At 37.2% G+C, this 12022-nt stretch overlaps 1 protein-coding gene across 1 annotated transcript in view; it reads right to left on the bottom strand.

The window, feature by feature from the left end:
- Nucleotides 1-11619, bottom strand: part of LOC150093636 (ataxin-7-like protein 3) — a 208352-nt gene extending 196733 nt beyond the window's left edge. Inside the window, exons 1-2 of the mRNA XM_090413034.1 lie at nucleotides 11339-11619; nucleotides 10891-10981 (exon numbers count right to left, since the gene is read on the bottom strand). Coding sequence (XP_090269160.1) covers nucleotides 10891-10968 — 78 coding nt within the window. The 5' untranslated portion in view covers nucleotides 10969-10981; nucleotides 11339-11619. The remainder of the gene's footprint in view (nucleotides 1-10890; nucleotides 10982-11338) is intronic.
- Nucleotides 11620-12022: the final 403 nt, after the last annotated feature.

The following is a 12022-nucleotide window of genomic DNA, read 5'->3' as shown; positions in this document are numbered from 1 at the left end:
TTGTGAAAACTTTATATATGGTGGGGAGTAGGCTTATAGGTCTGCAGTTTTTAATTTCTTCCTTATTGCCCTTTTTAAAAATTAATATTAGAAGTGAATTGTTCCAATTTTTTGGAATTTTTCTTTGTTTTAGGCATTTATTAAAGAGTTGAGTCAGCTGTTTGATGACAGGTCTTCCTCCTAGTTTTAAGAAGTCTACCATAATTCCATCTTCTCCTGGGGCCTTTCCATTCTTCATTTCCTGCAGTGCCATTTCCGCTTCACCTTGTAAGATCTCAGGGGCATCGCGTTCTTCCTCACTCGAGTTATCCATAGATGATTCTTGGATGTCTCGGTCTTTGTCTTCATAGAGCTCAGTATAAAATTCATGAATTCTATTGATTATTGCATCTCTATTTTTTTTATAAGTTCACCATTTTTTCCTCTTACAGCAGCTATTTCCTTTGTTCCAACTGATAATGTTCATTTTAGGACTTTCATATTACTATTGTTTTCTATTGTTTTTTTAATTTTCCTAGTATTATATGATCTAAGTTCATGTTTCATCCTTTTATGTATAGTTTTACAAATTTCCGCATATTCTATTTTATTGGTGTCATTCAAATCTCTTTTCATATCTCTTCTTTTCTTCATCAGATCTAAGGTTTCCTGTCTTGGTGTTTCCTCTCTTTGGTGCGTTTTTACACCTCCAATTTCTAGTGCACAATTCAAGATAGATTTTGTTAATATTTCATTAGCATCATCAATGGTAGTAGCTGTGTTTAACTTTTTTAGTTCATTTTTGAGTGATTCTCTATAACAGCTTTTATTGTGGTAGAGGTTTTGTAGATTCACTAAATTGGACTTTTTTCTTATACATTTTATAGCAAGAAAAATTTGCTTATTAATAAAATGAATAAAATTTAAAGAAAAGGCTTATTAAGTGTTATATTTGGAGTATAACCTTATATGGGTCAGAAACATGGACAATTGGGAAGAAAGAAGCTAAAATGTTGGAAGCGTTTGAAATGTGGTTATGGAGAAGAATGGAGAAAATAAAGTGGACTGAAAAAATCATCAATGAAGAAGTATTACAAAGAGTTAAAGAAGAAAGGAATTTACTAAAGACCACATAAGAAAAAGAAAGCACAACTGGATAGGACATGTATTAAGAGGAGACAGCCTACTGAAAAGAATGATAGTAGAGAAAATTGAAAGAAAGTGACCAAGAGGAAGGAGCAACCAATGGTGTTTGATGATATAATGAGCACAAGAGGATATCAAGAAATGAAGGAGGAAACAAGAGACAGAGGAAATTGGAGGAAGAAAATCTGCTGAGGTATACCACTGGACCTGTCAAGAGACAGAACACTAATGATGATGAATAAGGATAAATACATATTCAAAGAAATGTCTTGATCTAGATTCCCTAAGTGACAAACAAGTAAAAGGCAGAGACACAGGATGAAGATGTGTATGTATGTATATATGTATGTACATAAATTAATTAGCAATGATATTGTCACATCCCTTCAAAATAATGAGTAATAAAAATAATAATAGACTAGAATATGCTGGGCTTTTCCAGCTTACCTGTTAGAATATTATTTTTAGGATATTTATATCTTTATAACAGCGCACTCATTGTGAAAATGTGTTATGTGTCCCAATGCACATAGGTCCCATTAAGAGGATAACCAAGTAAAAAACAGTGACAGACTATAGAAGGTTGTCCAAAGAATTGGACGACAGAGGCATCCAGTATCATACCTTTGCACTCAGCTCCGAAAAAAAGTTAAAAGTGGTCCTTCATGGTGTCTGTGAAGACATTGACACAGCAGGAATAGCTGCTGACCTGAATTCTCAAGATCTGCCTCCAGTCAAGGTCAGCAGAATGTGCAAAGCAGAAAGACTCCCATGCCATTAGTCCTAGTTGAGATTCATAAAATATACAAGGATATCTACAACTTAAAAACAGTCTGTGGTCTCATCGTCACACCAGAACCACTCCAAAAAGATCATCTTCTGGGTAGTGCCACAGGTGCCAGAAGTTTGGCCATGCCCAGAATCTATCTAGAGCAGAATATAGATGTTTAAAATGTGGGGACAGTCACCCAACCAATATCTGCACAAAGCCAAGGACCACCTCGGCCAAATGTGCAAATCGCAGTGGCCCTCATCCTGTGAACTACAAAGGATGTACTCAGCACTCAAAGAACAGATGGATGGAGGCAGTCAATCAGCCCTCCTCCTACAGTATAAGAACACCAGAGGCCCAGGCATCAAAACCCAAGACTCAGCGGCCAAAATCGGAGACCTCCAAAAATAGAGACACCCAAAAGCAAACAAGAAGTTATGCCAATGTGACCCACACAAATAGACCAATACCAGAACAAAATCAACCAACAGCACCTAAAAATCTAACAGCTGTTATTACGGCCTCACTAACAAACATGCTAAAAAATTTCAGTCTATCAAACCCTACTGAAACCTCCACTAAAAGATTTCTTCGTGAAACTCAGGTCATCCTCACAGCTCTCATAAATGAATAGTAACAAACTCATTCCAGCATCACTTCAGATAGTTGCTTGGAACGCAAATGGCCTCAAAAACAAAATTCTGGAACTCTGAAATTTCACATATAGATATCTACCAGATGTTATATTAATCAGTGAAACTCATTTAAGACCATCAGACAATCCTACAATAAGGGGCTATCACCTATACAGAAATGACAGACTACTCTACAGAGGCGGCAGCACTGCCATCTTCATTAAAAACTACATTAAGCACCACTCTGTGAGCAATCCTTCAACCACTAACCTTGAGATCACAGGCGTGGAAGTTGTCACCAGCTCCACTAGCAAACTGAAAATCTACTCAGCTTACAACCCTCCCCAAAAATCTCTACTTCACTCTGACCTAAATGCCATCTTATGCATCAGAGAGCCCACCATTATAGCCAGGGATGAATTCCAAGCACCCTGCGTGGAATTGCACAACCACCAACAAGAATGGTTGTATCCTTTCTAATTACTTAGGATCAAGCAACGCTGTTGTAGCAGGCCCCACCGAACCAACTCATCTCAGTACGTTTGGCACTGCTGACATCCTGGATATAGCTATCCTGCAGGATATCAAAGTTCAATACAGCATCATATCTATGGATGAACTATCATCTGATCACAATCCAATTCTACTACAGCTGGGAAATCAAGAATACCTGTGTCCTCCTTCTCACTCCTACATTGCATGGGAAACACTGCCAACAGCACTCAAGGATTATATTGGACCTGTTCCTCACATACACACAAAAGAAGAAGTAGAAACTGCAGTTACAAATCTAACACAACAAATTAATTCTGCTATAAAGGAAGCTACCTACTACAAATCTGCCCGCAACCCAGATCGTTTGCCTGAAGACATCATGAACTTGATCAGAGACAAAAACAGAGCTAGGAAAAGATTCCGTAACAGGCGTGCACCACAAGATAAAACAGCTCTAAACAGGATAAATGGGGCAGTAAGAGATGCACTTAAAACTCATAGAAACTAACTTTGGGATAAAAAGTTATCCTCTATCTCACCTATTGATCACTCTATCTGGGGGTTACTGAGAAACATCAGAAATAAAAAGTTCCCCCCTCCATAATCTCAAGCCAGGGCTTAGTTCACACAGATGTAGATAAGGCAGAGGCCATAGTGAAGAATCTAGAGGAGCAGTGCAAACCCTCTTATAACAACTTAGATTTCAATCACTTGTACAAAATCCACAGACAGGTCAGACACGCTTTAAATCTCCCAGATACCAGCGCTAACCATATTGCACCCACATCACCTGTTGAATTATATGATATCATTAAAAAACTTAAGAACAATAAAGCTCCTGGACCAGACGGCATCTCAAACAGGGTGATCAAGCTGCAACCTCGGAAAGCTGTAGTGCACCTGACCAGTATAATAAATGCAATCTTAAGATTTCACTATTTTCCTTCTACCTGGAAACTGGCTGATGTAATTCCTATATATAAACCAGGCAAAGACCCACCAAAATTATCGTCCAATCAGTCTTATCTCTAATCTGGGTAAGGTTGCGGAGAAGGTCATTCTCTCACGACTCCAAACCTCAGAAAATGACCTAAACATCCTCCCTAAAGAACAGTTTGGTTTTCGGCAACACCATAGTACTACCCAGCAAATCCAGAGAATGGTGGAATACATCACCACCAGCTATAACTGGCACCAGTACACAGGAGCTGTTTTCCTAGACCTATCCAAAGCATTTGACAAAATCTGGCATTTTGGACTCCTACACAAACTTATCTCAGCTGGTACCTCACTAAAAATGGTTCATCTAATCCATTCATATCTTCAGAATAGATCAATGCAAGTAAAAATCAACGGTTGTACTTCGTCCCAGCGCCATATCTTTGCTGGAGTACCGCAGGGATCCCTACTGGCTCCATTGCAGTTTTCTATATACATGTTGGACATCCTGCACAATCCGATGTCTTCCATTTTGGCGTTGTATGTGGACGATACAGCATAACTAACCAGATCTCTCCAACCCCATTTCATTACCAGAAAGCTTCAAGAAAACCTTCTAAAGTTGGAGGGTTGGTTCTCCAAATGGAGATTGGAAGTTAACCCCCAGAAAAGCTTAGCCGTTCTTTTCTCAAAAAGGTCAATGTCTCCTGCAGGAGATGTGTTACTATTCAATATTAAAATTCCCTGGCAGACAGAAACAAATTACCTGGGTGTAATTCTCGACAAAAAGCTAACTTTCAACCAACATGTCAAGTCTACATGCGCAAAGGCATCTAAAGTCATAGCTCAGATCTACCCGCTAATTAACAGAAATAGCAAGCTCAGTAACAGAATCAAATTGCAGCTATACCAGATGACGATTCGTCCTATAATCACCTATGCCTCTCCAGCCTGAAGCCACACCTTTAATACTAACATTATCAAGATACAACGAGTGCAGAACAAGTGCTTGAGAATGATTCTGAATGCCCCGTGGTATGTTAGAAACAATCAACTTCATAAAGATACAAATATTCCTTATATTTTCTCTTTTCTACAATCCTTAGCATCTAAGTTTTTCCTAAAGATGTCCACACACCCCAACGATATGGTTCAGCAAGCTGCAGCATACGAGGCAACGGACATATTCAAATATAGAAGACCAAAAGCTATATTAGCCTCCTTTAGCAATGCATAATCTCCATGCCCATTCAGGGTGAGCAATCTGCTCATAACTTTTACTCTCACTCTAACAGATAAGCTTAGGCGTTGATGGTTATTCATGACTTATTTTTCACGGTATTAACAACACCACAAACACTTTTAACAACAAAGATGTTTTATTAACGCTAATATTTCGCTGATTTTCAAATCAGCATCATCAGAGGTTTTAAAAACACTTACACACAGAGCCAGACCCATTTGTTCGAACAATACAGCTCTGACCACTGAACTCCAGTACCTGCGCCATACGTTCTTAGCCAACGGCTACAATCCCTACAAAATAGATAAAATACTACATAGGCCCATTACTCTGCCCTCCCCTAATACACAAGAATACAACATGACCATTTCTATTCCCTATATCAGAAGTACATCGGAAAAGATAGCCAAAGTATTGTTGAAACATGGCCTTCGCACCACCTTCAAACCTCATGTCAAGCTGGCAACTCTGATCCGCTCGCCAAAGGACAAACTTCACCCTTTAGCACACCCAGGAGTGTATGAAGTTCCATGGCAGACCACGCTTTGGACACTCCTTCACACAGGATTAGATGGAGGAAAACAAATGTGCTATTTAGGAGTCGTTATAGATCTGAAAGATTATTTTTTGAGTCAGCAATGGCTTTGAAGAATTCTCCCAACCTTAATAAATATGGTTACATTAATTTGCCAAAAATTTGGGAGACGGTTATCCTAAGAAAAACTCCTGGATAACTGCTGCTTGTTTTTTTTTTTTTTTTTTTTTTTTTTTTTTTTTTTTTTTTTTTGTTAGAGGGCGCCAAAAATAGGACTTTAGATCTTTTGTCTTTTGCAATTATATTGTTTCACTCACTCATTATCGCGTTTACATGTGTTGTGCTCTGATGATGCTGATTTGAAAATCAGCGAAATATTAGCGTTAATAAAACATCTTTGTTGTTAAAAGTGTTTGTGGTGTTGTTAATAGCGTGAATTTTACTCTCACTGTAACCACAACAGTAGCGGGGAATATGAAAAGCATCTTGCTTCACCCCTAAAGTCATAAATGTCAATTGTCAATTGGTATCTCCACATCTGGGCCTGGCTCCCACTGAAGACACCTCAATCGAAACTAGTTTGGGTAGTGGCCCTTCCCTTAATGCATAAGATTATACATATCCGCAAGGAAATGTGTTTTGCATTATGGGAGATACTGAGATAGGAGTAATGTAAGCTTGCTCCACCTTTGCAACGAGTTGCCCGGTGTTGTACTACCTTACCCCAGTCCTGAAGATACTTTCAGGTGCAAACTTTGTTTACTCATACTTGGATAAAGGTTTGAACTAAATTTATTATAGGATAGTATAATAGTTAACCAGAGTGAAGAAGAGAGCTTGAAAGATGATTTAAATAGGCTGATAGTATGAACAAAAATAATATATTTCTCCTGTTGCACTATCAGCATACTTCCCACTAGGTCATGTGATTTTGCTTACATCTCTGCTATACAGAAGCAGGCTAACATCATATACTCCATTATTATATATATGTATATTATACATACATAATAATGATAATAATGATAATAATAATAAATATATATATATGTATATATACGAGGGCTGTTCAATAAGTAATAAGACTAATTTTACTGTCGCGAAACCACTCATCACAATATTAATTTCTGTGGAATAAAGAAATGTTGCTGTCTGTATTAACAAAAGAGGTTGATAGATGGTGTATATGGGCTGATGTGCCAGAGTGTCACGTGAATAAACGCAAGCTTGTTTCGGCACGCCTACGAGCCGCGACCAGTCGTCGAAATGGAAGCGTCCTTGGAACAGCGTTATGTGATTAAATTTTGTGTGCATTTGCAAAAATCGGCATCGGACACTTTTAACATGATATGTGAAGCTTTCCACGATGAAGAAATGTCGAGGGCAAGTGTTTTTCGCTGGCATAAAACTTTTAAGGAAGGAAGGCAAAATGTGGAAGATCTTGAACGTGAGGGAAGACCTTCAATGTCCATCACAGAGACAATGATCAACACAGCAGCGATTATCATCAAGGAGGATCACAGAATTACAATACGCCAGCTGCATGTTGTCCTGAATATTTCTGTGGGAAGTGTTCACTCAATCATGGCTGAACATTTGGGACTGAAACATGTTTGCGCCCGATGGATTCCCAAACTCTTGACACTGGAGCAAATGCAGCATCAAGTGGATGTGTGCACAGAATGGAAAGAAAGACTGGAACAAGAAGGCGACAACTTCTTAAAATGCATCATTACAGCAGATGAAGCTTGGTTGTATCACTATGACCCTACAATGAAACAACAAAGCAGTGAATGGAAGCATCCGTCTTCGCCTACCCCCAAGAAAGCAAAAACTGTAAAATCGGCTGGTAAAGTTATGACCATAATGTTTTTTGACTACGAAGGCATTGTTTACCAACACGCTGTAGAACCCGGTAATACTGTAAACGGCTCATACTATGGAGATGTTTTACGGACAATAGTACAGCACGTCAAAAGGAAGTGTCCACTGCTGAAGAATGGCTTCTCATTGCACCATGATAATGCAAAGCCACATATTGCTGGTAGTGTAGTGGACGTTTTGCAGAAGAACAACATAGATATCCTACCACACCCTCCATACAGTCCTGATCTCGCACCGTGCAATTTCTGGCTGTTTCCTCAGCTCAAGAAACCACTAAGAGGCCGCCATTTCGAAAGCAACAAAGCATGTGTAAAAGCTGCAGAGGCGGTTTGGAAAGAACTCTCAAAAAACGGACTTTCACATGTGTTTAAGAAGTGGACGCAACGTTGGTACAAATGCATTGCGTCTCACGGTAGTTATTTCGAAAAAGACCATGTAAATGATGACGATTAAAGGTAATCTGTTTTCTGTATAAATATAGTCTTATAACTTATTGAACAGCCTCCGTATATATATATATATATATATACAGTGGTGAGCTATAAGGGGCTCGCGTGAGCCCTTTGTTAAATTTTTCTCAAATTTGCGAGCCCCGCCCCTTGTTTTTCTTGTTTACTTTTTTTTTTCAAAAAAAAAATTTTTTTTGAAACATATTAAGCAACACTCATATGGTAACCTAACAAAAATTAGTTAGGTTACCATATGAGTGTCGGCAGCATATAGATTATTTGGAATTATTGTTACAACGCCTGAATAATAATAAATTTAGTTTAATCCTTTATCCAAGTGTGAGCAAACAAAGTTTGCGCCTGAAAGTATCTTCAGGACTGGGGTAAGGTAGTACAACACCTGGACAACTCGTTGCACAGGTGGAGCAAGCTAACATCACTCCTATCTCAGTATCTCCCATAATGCAAAACACACCTCCTTGCAGATATGTATAATATTATGCATTAAGGGAAGGGCCACTACCCATACTAGTTTCGACCTTTATTGAGGTCTCTTCAGTGGGAGCCAGGCCCAAGTGGCGATACCATGCAGAAGCATTAGCAAGGTCATCTCTACCTATAGGAGTTGCCAAACGGTGTGCCACCTTTTTATTAAATTACTCTGGATTTAGAGAAAGACATTGAAAGTTTATTTTTACCTGGTTAGACTATAACAAATTTAGTTTAATCCTTTATCCAAGTGTGAGCAAACAAAGTTTGCACCTGAAAGTATCGACCTTCAGGACTGGAGTAAGGTAGTACAACAACAATCTCCACTTGGACCTGGCTCCCACTGAAGTGACCTCAATAAAGGTCGAAACTAGTCTGGGTATTGGCCCTTCCCTTAATGCATAACATTATACATATCCACAAGGAGATGTGTTTTGCATTATGGGAGATAAGGGAGATACTGAGATAGGAGTGATGTTAGCTTTCTCCACCTTTGCAACAAGTTGCCCAAGTGTTGTACTACTTTACCCCAGTTCTGAAGATACTTTCAGGCGCAAACTTTGTTTGCTCACACTTGGATAAAGGATTAAACTAAATTTATTATAGTCTAACCAGGTAAAAATAAACTTTCAACGTCTTTCTCTAAATCTAGAGTAATTTAATAAAAAGGTGGCACACCGTTTGGCAACTCTTATAGGTAGAGATGACCTTGCTAATGCTTCTGCATGGTATCTCCACTTGGGCCTGGCCCCACTGAAGAGACCTCAATAAAGGTCGAAACTAGTCTGGGTAGTGGCCCTTCCCTTAATGCATAACATTATACATATCCGCAAGGAGATGTGTTTTGCATTATGGGAGATACTGAGATAGGAGTGATGTCAGCTTGCTCCACCTGTGCAATGAGTTGCCCAGGTGTTGTACTACCTTACCCCAGTCCTGAAGATACTTTCAGGCGCAAACTTTGTTTGCTCACACTTGGATAAAGGATTAAACTAAATTAATTATTGTTACAGCTCCTGTTATAACGAATGCGCCCAAGTTTGAAAATAAAATAAGCGCATTCACTTACTTTATCCTTCTCCCTTCTGGTAGTCAATCGTATGGTAAAACTAGCAGAGAATCATATGTTTTATAAAAGATTTCATTCTTATTATATTTTGATAGTTAAAAATGTTTTTCTTATGTAAGATAAATTAACACAGTTGAATTTGTGCAAATATTTTTTCATGTTTAGATCATGAAATATTTGCATGCATTCATTTTCAAACAAATATTTCAAACAAATGAAATATTTGTTTAAAAATGATAACCTTTAGAGGTTGATTGTCCTCTCATACTTCTTGATTGGAATTTGTACACAAGCTGTATTAATAAAAGTTTTTGTGTGAAATATGGCTTTTTTTGTTTTTTGCTAGACAATGCGAGCCCTTTGTTAAAATTTCCATAGCTCACCACTGGATATATATATAGGATAAAGGACATTTATGAAGAGTCTCTCTCTCTCTCTCTATAGTGCAAATCTGCATGCATTTTCATTTTTTTGCATTGTAATTAAAAAACATAAAAACTGGCTGAAGAAAACTATTAAAATGAAACAGAAATTATTTTAATTCCTCAATAAGAATTTCTTACATATAATAAATATATAATCAAATATCAAGTAGCATATTTTAAACAACAATTGAGAAAGACTATCACTATACAATATATTTCTCATGTCATCTAATGAATGGAGAGGATCAGGATATTGTGTTCTTCCCCTTCCTCCTTGAAAATGTTTTATGTCAGTATTATGTGACAACACAAAGCTATAAACAAAAAGACCAAGCTGTATAGAATGTGTAAATATGAAATGCATCTGTAAGCATTGCACTATTTCAGGAAGTGTGGGACAGTAGTTAATTAAAGAATGTAGAATACTGTTTTTAAAGAACTAGGAAAGCTGCTCATTGAGATACGTCATCATATACATAATACCTTTTAGAGTATTAAAAAGTATTATACAATGATGCACTCTGGAGATTTTAATCAGTAGAAAAACAAATTTGTGACAAAAATATTGGAGTTGAGAAACACTTTTTTTTTGTAACAAATATTTTTTGTCACATATCCCACAGTGGGTCTCATAACTCCATTGAGTTCTAGAATAATAATCTTTTTACAAATTCCTTTGTGGCATTTATGTAATAAATAATTGTAATGACTAATATATCAATTTTTTTTATTAAATCACTATTTCATCATATTGCATAACAAAAAATATATTTATATTCCTCAATTTTAATAAACATTTAGTCCTGCATACATACTAAATCAAAACATACCTCTAATTCTTCCTCATTCATCAAGTGGAAAAGAGTGGATGGTGATCCATCAACAGTTGGCTGCTGCATTTTGCACATACGCTCTCCTCAGCTGCAAATTTAAACGATTTTTTTAAATGATTAAGGACAATGTAACTATTTTTTTTTCTTTACCGGAGTATCAATATAATTACTTGTCTCTTAAGTATGACTCTACTGCGGAGTTAATAAAAGCCCGATAAAAATGCTTATTAAATTAAAGCACATAATAAGGATAAATACATATTCAAAGAAATGTCTTGATCTAGATTCCCTAAGTGACAAACAAGTAGAAAGCAGAGAGAGAGGTGGAAGATATGTATGTACATATATTCATGGTAAAGATATTGTCATTTCCCTTCAAGTTATACAAAATACTTAGTAATAAAAATAATAATAGACTAGAATATGCAGGGCTTTTCCAGCTTACCTGTTAGTATATTATTTTTAGAATATTTATATCTTTATAACAGCGCACTGCATTATGAAAATATGTTATGTGTCCCAACGCACATACAGCATTCATAAGTATTAAAGAAACCATTTCATCCGGTACGTGTTCTATCTTTTGTCACATAGTATTTTTATACAGTAAATATTTAATTATCAGACCCGAATGAAAACGTCTCCTAAGCAATGCTGACATGTGCGGCATGATGTTACATGTGTCTAAATACCAACTTTATTTGACTATAACTGACAGCAACAGATTTCAATACTGCAATCTTCGTGCATTATAACGTCGGAAAGGGGGGAAATTATACTATTACTGCTCTCGAATTTTAAAACAATTACAACTCAAAACTCCACACAATTCTTGATATTTCTCTCCACACCTTGTGGAGAAATTGATTACAGCGACATCTGCTTGATGTAGACGTAGGTTTCTATGGTTAAGTAGTTATGTAGGTAGTTTTCGGTATTGAGATCACGTTATTATTATTATGTGACACCTCCAGGGAGTCCAAAGACTCATCGAGGGAGAGTGTGCCAACAGCATCAAACCAATGATCCTCTTCCAACTACTAACTGCGATCAAACTTGCTTAACTTTTTTTTTGCTTGAGCTATTAGTAACACAGGCTCTACCAATCGACTAAATTAAAAAACCGAAC

This window comes from Typopeltis vanoorti, chromosome 23 (genome assembly GCF_054136105.1).
Source record: "Typopeltis vanoorti isolate ZY-2024b chromosome 23, IOZ_Tvanoo_1.0, whole genome shotgun sequence".
Classification (NCBI taxonomy): Eukaryota; Metazoa; Arthropoda; class Arachnida; order Uropygi; family Thelyphonidae; genus Typopeltis; species Typopeltis vanoorti.
This window is presented reverse-complemented; position numbering and strand designations above follow the sequence as displayed.